General features: G+C 45.8%; 1 protein-coding gene across 1 annotated transcript in view; it reads right to left on the reverse strand.

The window, feature by feature from the left end:
• Window positions 1-17,615, reverse strand: part of LOC148524892 (neural-cadherin-like) — a 148,145-nt gene that overhangs the window by 41,687 nt on the left and 88,843 nt on the right. The window contains exons 22-23 of the mRNA XM_088471349.1: window positions 15,237-15,514; window positions 6,507-6,721 (exon numbers count right to left, since the gene is read on the reverse strand). Coding sequence (XP_088327475.1) covers window positions 6,507-6,721; window positions 15,237-15,514 — 493 coding nt within the window. The remainder of the gene's footprint in view (window positions 1-6,506; window positions 6,722-15,236; window positions 15,515-17,615) is intronic.

The following is a 17,615-nucleotide window of genomic DNA, read 5'->3' on the forward strand; positions in this document are numbered from 1 at the left end:
TCACTTAGCCGAATTTGCATATGCTGGGTGCGAGCGATCGCATCTAGCGAGCGGCTCTGAATGAGCTCCTTAGCCTTCCCCTTTACAAGCTGACTAGGAAACATGCTATATTGATAATCTCATAGTGCACTCTAATTCTGCCAAAAGATCACAGCGGCATCATTATTAGAATATTAGCATAAGTGGGAGGGGTTTAGATGCAGTCAGCCAATCAGATACAACCGTCATCATCATCATCTTCATCAGTTTGCAACTTGCATCACATGTTGAGCACCCACAAGTCATCAGCCTTCAAACAGCATGGGACACGTTTTGCAAGGACGTCCTTCCTGCGTTTCGGACACGTCTACATGCTCCCCTCACAACCCTGTCTCACCACCCTTTGTGAAGACTCGTAGGTGCTTAATGTCTATTTATTAGCAAGTGTACACCAATTAGGTACACATATAAAGGGCTCTATTTACTACAATCCGCATATTGAATGCAGATTGTAGTGTGATATTAACGACTGAATTCGCATTGCGAATTCAGGCAATATCACAGGGATTTACTACAAATCCCTTGCAGGGACAGAGCTTTTGCAAAAAATACCGTGATTAAGTGCCCGCGCATGCGCCGACCGATCGCCACTGCTAACCCCCCGGTGCTAAGCCCCGCCCCCGCGATCGCGGACCCCCCCTCCCCACCCGCAACCCCCCCCCCCCCCTTACTTACACTTACCTGCATGCTCCGGGCCTCCGGTGATGTTCACTATTCCTCCGGTCAGGTGATCTCCCATACTGCACTGGGGCCCGATCACCTGATGACCGGGCAGCAGTGCACTATGGGAGACCAGCTGACAAGAGGGGAGTCATCACCGGAGGCCCGATCACCAGTCCCTGGAGTCAGGTAAGTAAATTTTTTTTTTTTTTTCTTTTTTTTACAGTAATCAGCTTGCGGTCTGTTTAGACCACTCAGCTGATTACTGGGACCGACTCCCGGCTCTGCTCTCCCCGTTAGAGCAGAGCAGGAGTCCGGTAACCGGGGGAGACCCTGGATAACGCCACCTCCAGGTGGCGTTATTATCACAGGGCTTTCCCCGGATATTTTTTCACATTTTATTTTTAGTAACTGTGGTCGGATCACATTTCCCATTACAGTTAAAGCGATCTGCTTTACTAAAAATAAGTGATACTTAGGGGTTGGAGTAGAATTTTACGACTTCTACTCCAATTGCCCTGTAATAACTATAGGTGATACTAAAATAATGTGAAAAGGGTGTGAAAACACCCCTTTTCACTTTATTTTAGTCAAAATAATGTTAATAAATAAAGCCCTTAGTGCATAAGCATTTTACTGGGAAATAGTGCCAAACATTGCGTTTAAGTCCAACTCAGCATGAGCCCCTTAGTAAATAACCATTAATGTGTTTACTGGAAGGTAGAATTATTTTTTTATTTATTCTCGCACAGTTTGAACTTGAAGGTACAAATTTGTCCCATAAATCGCCCATGTTAGAGGGTGTGAGTTTGACTTGCATTAGAGTGAATACGAGTTAAACTGCGGTAAACTCGCACCTTGTAATGCGACTTTCATTACAAGGTGTGAGTTAGACTGAAGCCTTCACAGAACAGTGAGATCTGTGAAGGTTTCTGTTTGTAAAAAGCTAGTAAAATGTTAAAAATAAAAAAATTTAATTATGTGGCATCCCCCCTTAAAGCACCACCAGCACAGGGCTGTGTTAGCCAGTCCTGGTTGTGAAAATACGGGGGGGAAAAAGATGTAGGGGTTCCCTGTATTTTCAACAACCAGCACGAGGCTCAGTGAACCATCCTGTTTGTGGAAATACGGAGGACAAAATGAGTAAGGGTCCCCTGCATTAGCCACAACCAGCACTGGACTCTTTCTAGCAGGGGTGTAATGCTGCAGCAAAGCAATCGTATCCCATGCTAATCAGCCCAGGCCAGGGATCCCTGGGGAGATGGGGACCCCACCAACACAGGGGCCCCTCTCCAGGGTACCCCACCTGGGGATCCCCCTCTCCAGGGTAACCCAGGTGCGGAGCTGATAGCCCGGGGCTATCCCCGGCACCCCTAGGTGGTGGGTGCTGAGTTGATAGTGTAATAAATAGTTAAAATGATATTCTCCTTTACAGGAGGACTAGAGGTCCCAGCAAGTCTCCCCTGCAAGCTGGTACTTGGAGAACCACAAGTACCAGCATGCAGGGCATTGAGGGACCGCTGGTACCTCTAGTTCACCTGCAAAAAAATATATAAAATAAGGACACACACACCAAAGCTTTTAATATTTTATTCCACATACACTCACTCACTTACACTCACACTACATACTTCACTTCCCGGTCTGTCCCCTTCTCCAGTTGAATCCACATCGATACCCGTTAGTTTCGGCCCTCATGTAATAGTTTGCATTTTCTTGCACCCTATTACATGTGTGAGTTGTGAAAAATGTTTAAACGTTTAGCGCTAAACTTGCATTTTTTTTTTTTTACAACACGCTCCCTATTACATTTAGCCCTATATCTTTTGATCAAAACGCTGTGCATTTTGTACATGAGATGATGAGATTGGCTGGAATAAAAAAACACCTTCTGGCAAGAAGTCTCGGACAGCATGAAGTACGGGCTGGCAAGTCATGATATTCATTTATGACAGCAGTCACCAAAAAACCCATCAGTCCTTTTGGTTGCCGGCAAACTTCTAGGGACCTACAGAACAACCTACTATGCCTGTAGGATGGTTTAGATGTTCTAAAAGGAGCTCTTAGTACTAGGGGTGAGCGGGTTCGGATTTCTGAAATCCGAACCCCCCCGAGCCCCCCCGATCCGAGTCCGATCCGAATCAGGCTCGACTTTTCCCGCCTGACTCGGATCTGAAATCGAGGCAAAACGTCATCATCCCGCCTTCCGAGTCTCGCGGGTTTTGGATCCTATATAAGGTACCCACGTCGGCGCCATTTTCTCACTCGGCTGTGGACAGTGAAGAGGGAGGGTGGGAGTTAGGGCTGTGTAGTGTAGTGTAGTGTAGTGCTGCTGTTGTCCACTACTTCAAAGTCCATAGGGGCTGGCTGTGTTGTGCTGTGCTGCTGTTGTTAATAGGGGCTGTGTCCACTACTTCAAAGTCCATAGGGGCTGGCTGGACTGTGTTGTGCAGTCAGTTCTCCATAGGGGCTGTGTCCACTCCAAAGTCCTGTGCAGTGTCCCAGTCCTAAAGAGGTGCTGTAGTGTTGTCCAGGGGGTGCTCTGTCCATCAGGGGTGCTCCCCCCAAGTGCTAAAAAAATAATATATTTTCTGTGTTTGTGAATTGTGTGCGCAGTAGCCGCACGTGCATCAACAAAGTAGTGCCAAGCGTGCGCCTGTGTCATAAGTAAAGGGCCGGCTGGCTTGACCGTTAAAGGGTGCTGTAACCCCCGAAAGTACACTCCAGTCCAAACCAAAAAAAAATTATTTTCTGTGTTTGTGAATTGTGTGCGCAGTAGCCGCACGTGCATCAACAAAGTAGTGCCAAGCGTGCGCCTGTGTCATAAGTAAAGGGCCGGCTGGCTTGACCGTTAAGGGTGCTGTAACCCCCGAAAGTACACTCCAGTCCAAACCAAAAAAAAAATTATTTTCTGTGTTTGTGAATTGTGTGCGCAGTAGCCGCACGTGCATCAACAAAGTAGTGCCAAGCGTGCGCCTGTGTCATAAGTAAAGGGCCGGCTGGCTTGACCGTTAAGGGTGCTGTAACCCCCGAAAGTACACTCCAGTCCAAACCAAAAAAAAAATTATTTTCTGTGTTTGTGAATTGTGTGCGCAGTAGCCGCACGTGCATCAACAAAGTAGTGCCAAACGTGCGCCTGTGTCATAAGTAAAGGGCCGGCTGGCTTGACCGTTAAAGGGTGCTGTAACCCCCAAAGTACACTCCAGTCCAAACCAAAAAAAAAATTATTTTCTGTGTTTGTGAATTGTGTGCGCAGTAGCCGCATGTGCATCAACAAAGTAGTGCCAAGCGTGTGCCTGTGTCATAAGTAAAGGGCCAGCTGGCTTGACCGTTAAAGGGTGCTGTAACCCCCAAAGTACACTCCAGTCCAAACCAAAAAAAAATTTATTTTCTGTGTTTGTGAATTGTGTGCGCAGTAGCCGCACGTGCATCAACAAAGTAGTGCCAAGCGTGCGCCTGTGTCATAAGTAAAGGGCCGGCTGGCTTGACCGTTAAAGGGTGCTGTAACCCCCGAAAGTACACTCCAGTCCAAACCAAAAAAAAAATTATTTTCTGTGTTTGTGAATTGTGTGCGCAGTAGCCGCACGTGCATCAACAAAGTAGCAGCGACAAGCGTGCGTCTGTCTGTTAAAGGGTGTTGTAACTCTCAAAGTGCTCCAAAAAATCAAAAAAATTTTTTTTATGTGTTTGTGACTTGTGTGCGATGTAGCCACACTTGCATCCTCAAAGCAGCAGCGACAAGCGTGCGTCTGTCTGTTAAAGGGTGGTGACACCCTCAAAGTGTGCTACACAAACAATTAAAATATTGTTATTTTTTCTGTCTTTGTGAATTGTGTGGGCTGTAGCCGCACCTGCATCCTTAAAGCAGCAGCGACAAGCGTGCGTCTGTCTGTTAAAGGGTGGTGACACCCTCAAAGTGTTCTACACAAACAATTAAAATATTGTTCTTTTTTTTCGGTCTTTGTGAAATGTGTGGGCTGTAGCCGCACCTGCATCCTTAAAGCAGCAGCGACAAGCGTGCGTCTGTCTGTTAAAGGGTGGTGACACCCTCAAAGTGTGCTACACAAACAATTAAAATATTGTTCTTTTTTTTTCGGTCTTTGTGAAATGTGTGGGCTGTAGCCGCACCTGCATCCTTAAAGCAGCAGCGACAAGCGTGCGTCTGTCTGTTAAAGGGTGGTGACACCCTCAAAGTGTGCTACACAAAGAATAAAAATATTCTTCTTCTTTTTTCTGTCTTTGTGAATTGTGTGGGCTGTAGCCGCACTTGCATCCTCAAAGCAGCAGCGACAAGCGTACGTCTGTCTGTTAGAGGGTGGTGTAACCCTCAAAGTGTGCTCCACAAACAATAAAAATATTCTTTTTTTTTTTCTGTCTTTGTGAATTGTGTGGGCTGTAGCCGCACTTGAATCCTCAAAGCAGCAGCGACAAGCGTGCGTCTGTCTGTTAAAGGATTACATCGGTGACAGCATCCAAGTAGGCATGTCAGACAGTCCGTACCTGTACTGGCAGGAAAAAGAAGCAATTTGGAGGTCCCTGTACAAACTGGCTCTATTTTACCTGAGTTGCCCCCCCTCCAGTGTGTACTCCGAAAGAGTGTTTAGTGCAGCCGGGAACCTTGTTAGCGAAAGGCGTAGGAGGTTGCTTCCACAAAATGTGGAGAAGATGATGTTCATAAAATGAATGATCAACTCTTCCAGGGAGACCAGCCTCCAGAACGTACAGAGGGACCTGTGGTTCCAGCAGGGACGAATTAATACTCTGTGAGGATGAGGATGTACATAACACTGAAGAGGGTGAGGAATCTGTGGATGAGGAGGATGAGGACGACTTCTTGCCTCCGTAGAGCCAGTTTGTGCAGGGACAGATTAATTGCCAGCTTGTTTTGTGGGGGCCCAAACGAACCAATCATTTCAGCCACAGTTGTGTGGCAGACCCTGGCGCTGAAATGATTGGTTTGTTAAAGTGTGCATGTCCTGTTTATACAACATAAGGGTGGGTGGGAGGGCCCAAAGACAATTCCATCTTGCACCTCTTTTTTTTCTTTGCATTATGTACAGTTTGGGGCCTAGTTTTTCAATGCCATCCTGTCTGCCACTGCAGTTTCACGCCTAGATGGGTCACGTGTTTGTGCCGCCCACTCGTGTCGCTTAGCATAGTCATCCAGCTACCTCGGTGCAACCTTTTGGACATAAAAACACTATTGTGAGGTGTGAGGTATTCAGAATAGACTGGAAATGAGTGGAAATTAAGGTTATTGAGGTTAATAATAGCATAGGAGCAGAAAAACCTACAAATTCTGTGATTTTAGCTGTTTTTATGCTTTTTTTCAAAAAAATACAGATCCAAAACACAAAACCCAGAACCCAAAACACGGAAGGGTGGTTTTGGCAAAACCAATCCAGATCCAAAACACGAAGAAAGATCCAGATCCAAAACCAAAACACAAAACACGAAAAGTGGCCGGTGCACACCCCTACTTAGTACCTGTATGGTTTATGCATGCTCTGTGTACCATTTTATTATGGCTCCCATTCATAATCCAACATCCAACATATATCTGAGAACTGTGTAATGATTAAACATAAACAATCCAGTATACTTGATGTTTCTATCATGCTACGGGGTCATCAAACCTTTCAAAAAGGACAAGTGGAGATGTTGCCTATAACAACTAAATCAGATTGTAGCTGTCGTTTTAGAATATGTACTAGATAAGTAATAGCTACAATCTGAATGGTTGATATGGGCAACACGCCCTCTTTAGAAGGCAGGTTTTCCAAGCAATGACACATTGATAATCTCACCTAGAGCAATGAAATCCTCCGAGTCCCCACGACTGCTGGCTGCCATAGGACCACTGTACAGGAGGAGGCCATCAGCTACTTCTGTGATGAAATCCAAGGAGATCTGGCTTTCCAAGCAGAGCAACATGGGAGAGAACCAGGCATAGCCCTGTCCTGTAAATGTGCGTTTTGTTTGCTGACATTCAGGTCCATCATAAATAGGAGAACATTCGCACCTGTGAGACAAATCAGAATTGCTAGTACAGTAGTTACAGGGACAATTTGCACCATTAGATATTACATTAGAAATATAGAGTTTTGAAACATTAAGCGTAACATGAAAATGACAACTGCAAAAGAGAAAGCAATCTCCGCCTTTTTTTTTTTTCTTTACTAGTGAAGATAACATTTTAGTATATTCAGAAATCAACATTAATCAATTAACAGATGGATATACAAGATTAATGCTGTGAAGTCTGGCTTTTGCTATTGGGAAAGCTCTTATTGGTTCACGATTGTTTGGGAGAAAATGTGGGTCTATTTATTGGTTGCTATGGGCAACTTCTCCACTGGTTCACGTCTCCACACTTTTCACTGCTTGATAAATAGACCCCAAAGTGGAGAGAGATAAAGGGGTCTATATACCAAGCATTGGAGAGAGTTAGGGGTCTATTTACTAAAGCAGTGTTAGAAGACAAAGGGCTCTATTTATCAACATTATTTTTACTAAAATAATGTGAAAAAGGGTGTTTTCACACCCTTTTCACATTATTTTAGTATCACCTATAGTTATTACAGGGCAATTGGAGTAGAATTCATAAAATTCTACTCCAACCCCTAAGTATCACTTATTTTTAGTAAAGCAGATCGCATTTCCCATAACTGTAATGGGAAATGTGATCTGACCATAGTTACTAAAAATAAATGTGGCGTTATCCAGGGTCTCCCCCGGTTACCGGACTCCTGGCCTGCTCTAACGGGGAGAGCAGAGCCGGGAGTCGGTCCCAGTAATCAGCTGTGTGATCTAAACAGACCGCAAGCTGATTACTGTAAAAAAAAAGAAAAAAAAAATAGTAAAAAAAAAAATTACTTACCTGACTCCAGGGACCGGTGATCGGGCCTCCGGTGATGTCTCCCCTCCGATCAGCTGGTCTCCCACAGTGCACTGCTGCCCGGTCAGCAGGTGATTGGGCCCCAGTGCAGTATGGGAGATCACCTAACCGGAGGAATGGAGAACATCACCGGAGGCCCGGAGCATGCAGGTAAGTGTAAGTAAGGGAGAGGGGGGTCGCGGGGGGTCGCGGGGGGTCCGTGATCGCGGGGGCGGGGCTTAGCGCCAGGGGGGTAGCAGCGGCGTCCGGTCGGCGTATGCGCGGGCACTTAATCACAGTATTTTTTGTGAAAATATCGTGATAAGGCTCCGAAGGGGATTAGCAGGGACAGAGCTTTATCGCAAGCTCTGTCCCTGCAAGGGATTTGTAGTAAATCCCTTTGATATTGCCTGAATTCGCAATGCGAATTCACTCGGTAATATCACACTACAATCTGCATTACCAATGCGGATTGTAGTAAATAGAGCCCCTAGTGTAAGGAGATAAGGTACCAGCCAATCAGCTCCCAACTGTCATTTTTTAAATACAGCCTGTGACATGGCAGTTAGGAGCTGATTGGCTGGTACCTTATCTCATATAGGGGTCTATTTACTAAGCAGTGTTAGGAGACAGAGTGAAAAGTGATAAGGTGCCAGCCAATCAGCTCCCAACTGTCATCTCACAGGCTGTGTCTGAAAAATGACAGCTGGGAGCTGATTGACTGGCACCTTATCACTTCTTTATCACTTTTCACTCTGGCACCTTATCACTTTTCACTCTGTCGCCTAACACTGCTTAGTAAATAGTCCCCTTAATTTTGTCTCCTAACACTGCTTAGTAAATAGACCCCCCTAAAGTGGATAGAGATAAAGGACCAACCAGTCAGCTCCTAACTGTAATTTTTCAAATGCAGCCTGTAAAGTTAGTTAGGAGCTGATCGGTACTTTATCTCCTTCCACTTTATCTCTCTCTGGTACTTCATAAGTAGGCCCCTTAACATGTTGTCTCTATGTGTACTAGATAGATGTGATTGATTTTACAAGAACGCAAAGCTCCTGATCCTGAGTCGGACATACGCACAGCTGTGGAGGCATCTCGCGGATATCAGCATACTGTACATGCTCCATAGAAAGAAGGCTTCCTTTGCGCATGTGCAGGATCAGCCATGCGTTTACTGAAGGAGATCAATACCACGAACAGACTGAAATTACCAGGACCATCTCCAGGGCTAATAGCGCCCTGTGCTGGCCGAGTGCTCTGCGCTCCTTATTGCGCGTGGCTGAAATTGGGGGCGTGGACTATTTACCATATGCCACGCCTCCTTATGTGACGTTATCTGAGGGACATGTCCTCATGGCACAGATCCAAATAACGTCAAGCTGGGGGGAGCCTCACTAGCTGGGCTTCCCCCAGTCCTCTCACAGCACTGAATGGATGCCGCACGCATGCGCACAGCATCCATTCAGACTCCAGGGTCCCGACACCGCCGCACAGCTGCGGTGGTGGGGGTCCCCAACCCCTGATTTGAACACCCCCGGGCCACTTCGGCCCACGGGTGGAACAGCAGGACAGCACTGTCCAGCTGAAATCGGGATGCTGGGGAAGGGTGCGCCCTCTATGGGTGGTACCCCTGTTTGACCGCTCAGGTCGAACACCCCTAGAGCCGGCCCTGGAAATTGCCATACTTTACTTGTCGTGAGGAGACATTTCACCTGCAGTATTCCTCTACCTGATAAACATTGGGCCATGACAGGTGGACCTCAGTACAAAGCTGATGAAGATCGGAGCAGGCAAGGGAAGTATATATAAGATAATAAACTCCCTACTGTAAATGATAAAGTTATTAGACATTATCACGGAGTTAAGTGATCATTTAAAGACACACGTCTCCAGGCCAAGTGCTTTTATATGGAAATCCCAGATGATATTTAGTATTCGATATAATTTACATGAGGGTTATCTCTTTTATCATACAATAGGGTTCCTAAAGAACACACAAAAGATGACATGAGAACTAATCATTTGTAAGCAATGGCATCAAATTATCATTCATAAAGAGTTAATATACACATCCTGGGTCTGATTCAGAGTTGAACACTATTCCACTGTTTACCCATTTGAGCGGTTATCAGTAGGACAGTCCTGTTTTTCTGGGATTGTCCCACCCGCAGTGTAGGGGGGGGTGAGCACACAACGCTGCTCTGCACAGCAGAGCACGGCATCTAGCCAGAGTGTAGGGGGAGCCTGTAGGCAGCCCAGAATCGTGGAGAGTGCTGGGCACACCCTCACAGTGACGCGAAAGGAGGATGCCCCAACACCCCGCCCCATTCACAGAGTGTACACCCCCTTTTCATTGCACGCAATGTCCCTCTTCGAAGAGCATAAAAGTTGGGAGGTATGCTACTGGCACTGGGCATGTGTACGACTGGTACCAGTGTTTGAGCTGCTTGGAAAGGCAGACTGGGGGCATTCCCATGTAAGTGCAGAACCAGAAGGGCGGGCGGGCGCAAGTTAAGCATGCTCCTTCAAAAACGGAGAGTTCCTGGAGAGTAGCCAATGGAGAGCTCCCGTAAATCAGGTGGCACTCCTGGCGACCCGGAAGGGTGTCAAGTTTCACAAAGCTGGCTGCAACCCGCCCTCAGCCGCCCCCTTATCGAGCAAAAGTGGATGGTACCGGCAGCCGATGATGCGATTTGCGCTGAATCACTTCCAATCCGCTCCTGTCATTCTTCAAATACAGCCTGTAAAGTTACAGGTAGGAGCTGATTGGTTGGTACTTTATCTCCGTCCACTTCATCTCTCTCTAAGACTTAGTACATAGACCCCTTATTAGACGCATTTGCACTTAAAAAACATTGACCTTTTGTGCGAATATCAGCATTACGTCTAACTCAGGATCAGACCCAATGTGTTTGTGTGCTATGGATATGGTAGATCAGGATTCACTATAGCAATATGATATACTATTACATATATTATATAACAGGTAGCATTAGCGAAAGAATAAGTCACACATCAGACACATATATCAATGGTACGGTTATAAATACACTAATTATTATTATAGTAGTGGCTTAGTGCTCCAAAATAATTTTCCTTTATAATGTTACAGGATTAATTTTCTACCTTCAAATGTCATGCAAAGAAGCAAAAGAACAAATATGTCTTACTGGTGCACTCATTATTAATAGTAGATGAAAATCATAATATATATAATGACAAAAACAAGAAAAAGTATTTATATGTATAGACGTAATACTTAACCTTTATTTAATTGTTTAAAAAAAGAAAACAGTGTATTGGTAGATACACCTATATAAATGTAAAATCTCAAAAAGATACGGATAATAAATAAATTTACACACAACAATCTTGCATGTATAAATTAATCCAGGCGAAAATATTAACTCCCAATTCCTAATTAAATATTAAGCGAATGTATAGCATGAGTAATTGGGGATGAAAACCACCTGCTTCAATGTTCAAAATATGTGAACAGTGTCATCACTACATCAGGTAGCAGTTTAGACTTGTTAAATAAGGAAGATAACCGCATATCCCAATAAGTCATAAATATTACATGAAACATCAGAAAGATTGCAGCTCAAAAAACAAACAATGTTAAAGCCTGATCGGTAAATTAGGCTAAACAGATTGCAACGCTCACTAAGCTGAAATCATTTAAAACACATAATTATATAATCAGAATATATGTCAAATAATGGAATTCATATATATACACATCAAAGATCTGAGTGTATATCACATAAGAAACACATCTAGACATCAAGGTGTAGAGATGTTGAAAATAATCAGTATTCAATAGTTAATGCATCTATGCTGCAAAAGGTGGAATATATCACAGCAAAAACAGAATATAAATCAATTCCATGATATCCGATGGTATTAATAGATGTCATGCTGATTCCTATACATGATATCTGAAATGAGCGTTTACTGAAATAACACTTGTAATGAATTGAAAGAAAAGAAAAGCCTGGGGAGAAGAAGTGTTTAAACGACTTCTGCTTTCCCTTGTCAAAATGAATTTCAAACAAGGGATGAGAGAGAAGCAAACAGTGGCCCTGATTCAGAGTCGCTCGCTCTGACCAGAGCGCTCACTCTGAATCAGGGCCCTCCTCCATTAAAATGGAGCGTCCTCCTGGACGCTCATATAGCTGTGGGTGACCACCCACAGCATATACGAGCGTCTAAAAAGATGGTCGCGATGGTCTTGACCATCACGACCATCGGACTTGCGAGGGAAACCCTGCGGTCGGGTTTCCCAGCCACAAGCCCTGGAGTGATTTTGGCTCTATCAGAGCCAAAATCACCCCCACTGACATCACTTGTGATGTCAGTGGGGCCGGCTTCAGACGGTAGGCGTTCCCATGGGAACGCCTCCGTCTGGCCGGCACGCCCACCAAAGGGGGCGTGCTGTCAGTCACCATCGACAGCACGCCCCCTTTGGTGCGAGACCCGGAGTGACAGCTTGGCTGTCGCAGTCCGGGTCTCGCGCATGCGCACGACGGAGCTCCCTCCGTCGTGCGCATGTGCAGTGGGGACCATCGACCCACTTGCGAGCGTACTGCCGCTTGCGAGTGGGTCTGAATGACCCCCAGTGTCCCCAGGGAAACAACAGTTTAAGAGCGCTTCTGCTGTCCCCGCTCCTGACAGTATCTCCCCTCTGTTACTATAATAGCATAGCAGAGGAGGAGTTTCAGTCCGGCTTGGATGAGAGAGCGCTATAGAGATAGAAATGGTATAGAAATACCTCGTGAAGAGCTAATAGGCAGGAAATGCGACTGCCGGTGGTAACTCAATAGAATTTAGCTATACAGAGGAATGCCAAATATCATGGGCAGGGAATACAGCTGCCTGTAGTAAATCAGCTGAGCTGTGCAATGGAAACGGCCAGTCAGACAAAGAATTCAGGCTATACAAATAATGTATACACACATCAATGATCCGAATGTATATCACATAACGAACACATCTAAAAATCAACAAAAATGTTGAAAATAATCTGTGTACAATAATTAATGCCTATATACTGCAAAAAGTGGATTACTTCACAGTGTAAACAGAGTACATATGGATTCCATGATATCTGAGGATGTTGATTGATGTATTACCTGATTTTTTTATATATGTATATCTACAATGAGCGTAACTAAGGTGTCACTTATAAAGTAAAGAAGAAGAAAGAAAAGCCTGGGGAAAAGAAATGTTACACAACTTCTGCTATCCCTTGTCAAAGTGGATTTCAAACAAGGGATGAGAGAGAAGCAAGACAATGTCCCCAGGGAAACAACAGTTTGAGAGCGCTTCTACTATCCCCGCTCCTGACAGTATCTCCCCTCTGTTGCTATATGAGCATAGCAGAGGAGGAGTTTCAGTCCGGCTTGGATCCTGAAAGCGCTATAGAGATAGGAGAGATAAAGAGATACCTCATGGAGAGCTGATAGGTAGGGAATGTGGCTGCTGGTGGTAAATCAAAGGGGCTCTGCTGCACGGACGCCCGCCGAATGTCATAGGCAGGGAATGCGACTGCCTGTAGTGTATCAGCTGGGCTGTGCAGTAGAAACGGCCTGACAGGACGCGCGTTTCGCCTCTGAAGGCTTGATCGTCACCAGGTGTATTCCCTGCCCATGATATTTGGCATACCTCTGTATAGCTAAGTTCTATTGAGTTACCACCGGCAGTCGCATTTCCTGCCTATTAGCTCTTCACAAGGTATTTCTATACCATTTCTATCTCTATAGCGCTCTCTCATCCAAGCCGGACTGAAACTCCTCCTCTGCTATGCTATTATAGTAACAGAGGTGAGATACTGTCAGGAGCGGGGACAGCAGAAGCGCTCTTAAACTGTTGTTTCCCTGGGGACACTGGGGGTCATTCAGACCCACTCGCAAGCGGCAGTACGCTCGCAAGTGTGTCGATGGTCCCCACTGCGCAAGCGCACGACGGAGGGAGCTCCGTCGTGCGCATGCGCGAGACCCGGACTGCGACAGCCAAGCTGTCACTCCGGGTCTCGCACCAAAGGGGGCGTGCTGTCGATGGTGACTGACAGCACGCCCCCTTTGGTGGGCGTGCCGGGGGTGTGGCGGCCAGACGGAGGCGTTCCCATGGGAACGCCTACCGTCTGAAGCCGGCCCCACTGACATCACAAGTGATGTCAGTGGGAGTGATTTTGGCTCTGATAGAGCCAAAATCACTCCAGGGCTTGTGGCTGGGAAACCCGACCGCAGGGTTTCCCTCGCAAGTCCAATGGTCGTGATGGTCAAGACCATCGCGACCATCTTTTTAGACGCTCGTATATGCTGTGGGTGGTCACCCACAGCTATACGAGCGTCCAGGAGGACGCTCCATTTTAATGGAGGAGGGCCCTGATTCAGAGCGAGCGCTCTGGTCAGAGCGAGCGGCTCTGAATCAGGGCCACTGTTTGCTTCTCTCTCATCCCTTGTTTGAAATTCATTTTGACAAGGGAAAGCAGAAGTCGTTTAAACACTTCTTCTCCCCAGGCTTTTCTTTTCTTTCAATTCATTACAAGTGTTATTTCAGTAAACGCTCATTTCAGATATCATGTATAGGAATCAGCATGACATCTATTAATACCATCGGATATCATGGAATTGATTTATATTCTGTTTTTGCTGTGATATATTCCACCTTTTGCAGCATAGATGCATTAACTATTGAATACTGATTATTTTCAACATCTCTACACCTTGATGTCTAGATGTGTTTCTTATGTGATATACACTCAGATCTTTGATGTGTATATATATGAATTCCATTATTTGACATATATCCTGATTATATAATTATGTGTTTTAAATGATTTCAGCTTAGTGAGCGTTGCAATCTGTTTAGCCTAATTTACTGATCAGGCTTTAACATTGTTTGTTTTTTGAGCTGCAATCTTTCTGATGTTTCATGTAATATTTATGACTTATAGGGATATGCGGTTATCTTCCTTATTTAACAAGTCTAAACTGCTACCTGATGTAGTGATGACACTGTTCACATATTTTGAACATTGAAGCAGGTGGTTTTCATCCCCAATTACTCATGCTATACATTCGCTTAATATTTAATTAGGAATTGGGAGTTAATATTTTCGCCTGGATTAATTTATACATGCAAGATTGTTGTGTGTAAATTTATTTATTATCCGTATCTTTTTGAGATTTTACATTTATATAGGTGTATCTACCTGTACACTGTTTTCTTTTTTTAAACAATTAAATAAAGGTTAAGTATTACGTCTATACATATAAATACTTTTTCTTATTTTTGTCATTATATATATTATGATTTTCATCTACTATTAATAATGAGTGCACCAGTAAGACATATTTGTTCTTTTGCTTCTTTGCATGACATTTGAATTGTGATTTTCACAAATTTTCTGGTAGCACCTCCAACCACAGTATCAGTCTTACTTCAATTTATTTCAGTTAAGACCTGTATGTTGGTATTTATAATTTCACTTAGATTTATTACATGACCATACTGAGTGACTGGTGCGGACTCCACTCATACTCTTTTTGTCCATTAATTTTCTACCTGTCAGCACCTCAGACCAAGCGTCATCTTTTGAACACTATGAAAGGCTTAATTCTATCTATTGTGTGTGTATACATACATACATTACCTATATCCAAGGTCAGTGTCTATGCAGCTGCCCCCATTAAGACATGGAGTGGATGGATAGGAGGAGCAGGACAAGTGCTGATGCTCCCGGGCAGGGCAGGAGCAATGAACATGAGTCACCACAGTCACTGATCCAAAGGAGACGCTGGTAGCTCTGACCATGGTGGGGAGATGTTTGTATGTAGTCTCTATGACACATCCAGTCTTGTGGCTGCACAGCGCAGTCTCACACTCCTGCTCCCCAATCTGAGCCACATGAACGCCCAGTGCAGATTCTAACTGTGGGGAATAAGGGCTGACTGTTAGCACTGGAGTTACACCTTTGTACATACATTCAATGCATGTTATTAATTATGGGTTCTAAGATAAAAGAAAAAAAAATACAGTATACAGTAGGATTCACTGGATGAATAAAAGAAAAATGTGGCTCTATATATATATATATATATATATATATATATATATATATATATATATATATAGGGGTACAACAGGTGAATGAAGAAATCATTTCTAGATGAATAAAAGGGAACCTGACACAAATGCAGCAAGGGTTGGGTACAGGATGCCAGCGCTCGGGATCCTGGCTGTCAGAATCCCGACGTAGGCATCCTGACAGGGTTACGATACCACCACCTGTCTGTAAGTTTTCTAACCCTACTCCTAACCCTAACTCTCTCTCCCCGCACCCTACACCTAACCTCCCCCCTTACTGCCTAAACCTAACCCGCCCCCCCAGTGCCTAACCCCACTACTTACCGTCAGGATGCCGGTGCCAGGATTTTGAGTGATGTTGGGATTCTGGCACCGGCATCCCGACAGCCGGGATTCCAACTACCTCCCTGCAGCAATGCTATAGCACAGGGGCAGAACTATGGGAGACAATGGAGGCGCCTGCCGCCGGGCGCCAGCACTGAAGGGCACCTCCTCCATTGCCCACAATATATTCACCCCACTTAGGGCTGTAACTATGTACCCAGAGTGTACCGTCATGGCCTCCCAGTACATGGCACCTCTTCCCGGCACCTGAGAAGCCACCATACTGGAGAGCTCCGTGTTAGACCATCAGCTGCCGCCTCCATCTATATATAGCCTTGTCCCTACTCATTGGTGTTTCGCTGCTCCTCAGATCATGTCAGTGTGACACATCCGGCGCCTCCCCTCACCCACAACTCCCCGTCGCACTCGTCCCTGGCGGCAGCACTAGCCTCAGACCCGTGCAGCAGTCCCGGCGCACCCCCTCACCTACCACTCCCCATCCCACTCCATACATCTATCCTCCGTGCGCTACAAGTCGCGTTACACATAACGTGTGAGCACAGAGTGACTCGTTAGCGCCGAGCATCTTTTCGTGCAGATATTCTCATTGGAATGCATCTTATTTGCACAGCAATGCCAATAGGATGCACAAGCAGCGCCTTTTCGTGCAACTTTTTACCTTCAAATGTGTTATTTCCACAAAGCGATGCAAACAGGATGGACAGGCAGCTTCTGCTGATTAAAATGATATGCGGCATGCCTATATTCTGTGTGTGACTGAGGGTGCATCTGCATGCAAAATGCTACGTTACAAAGTCAACAGCTGTGACGGGGGCGGCACCAAATTATAACTTGCCTCCGGGCATCTGGGATGAATTTACGCCACTGCTATAGCTCAACTGTTCATTTACATGATGTAGCATAGACTGTTCAGCTTTACTTTTTAACATGTGTACCTGTTTCAGAGCTGCCGCCACCGAGCTTGTGTCTTTTTGCGGAGATGCAGCAAAGATAATATGAAAATGCTAGTTTCAGCCTTCCCCTTGTGTACTAACGTGCAACACTGCCGGTGGTTCCAAACAACTTACCATTGGCGCACCATCGTCCCTTGTACCAGCCTATGGAAGGTGCAGTGTCTAAATTCCATCTAAACGTGACCTCTGTGGCTGCAACTCTGTGACAGCCGCTGTCGCTGACACGCCACGACACTGCCATAGAACGCCCACACCCAGGGGCGCCGAGAGGGGGGGGGGGGCGGGTACAGTTTACCCGGGCCCGGGCTTCCAGAGGGGCCCGGCGGGGGCCCGTGTCTGGCGCCGCCCCCCCCTCACTTACTCCCTCCCTCCCTCTGCAGCAGCTGGGCTGCAGTGGGAGATTGCTTGCGGCTGCTAAGTAGCAGCCACAGCAAACTCCTATGCCTGAAGGGGGGAGCGACCATACTGATCTCGCCCCCCACTGGCTTTGCGCCGGGCTGAGGGGCTCACAGCGCCCCCTCCCCAGCCAAACACTATTTTTTTTAAGGGGGCGTGACCACGCCTTCTGAAATTAGGCCACGCTCCCTCTTTACCGGGGCCCCGCGTGGCTCTCTATGCCCCTGCCCACACCCATGGGACAGATTTTT

This window comes from Taudactylus pleione, unplaced genomic scaffold (genome assembly GCF_031769625.1).
Source record: "Taudactylus pleione unplaced genomic scaffold, aTauple2 ptg000114l, whole genome shotgun sequence".
Taxonomy (NCBI): Eukaryota; Metazoa; Chordata; class Amphibia; order Anura; family Myobatrachidae; genus Taudactylus; species Taudactylus pleione.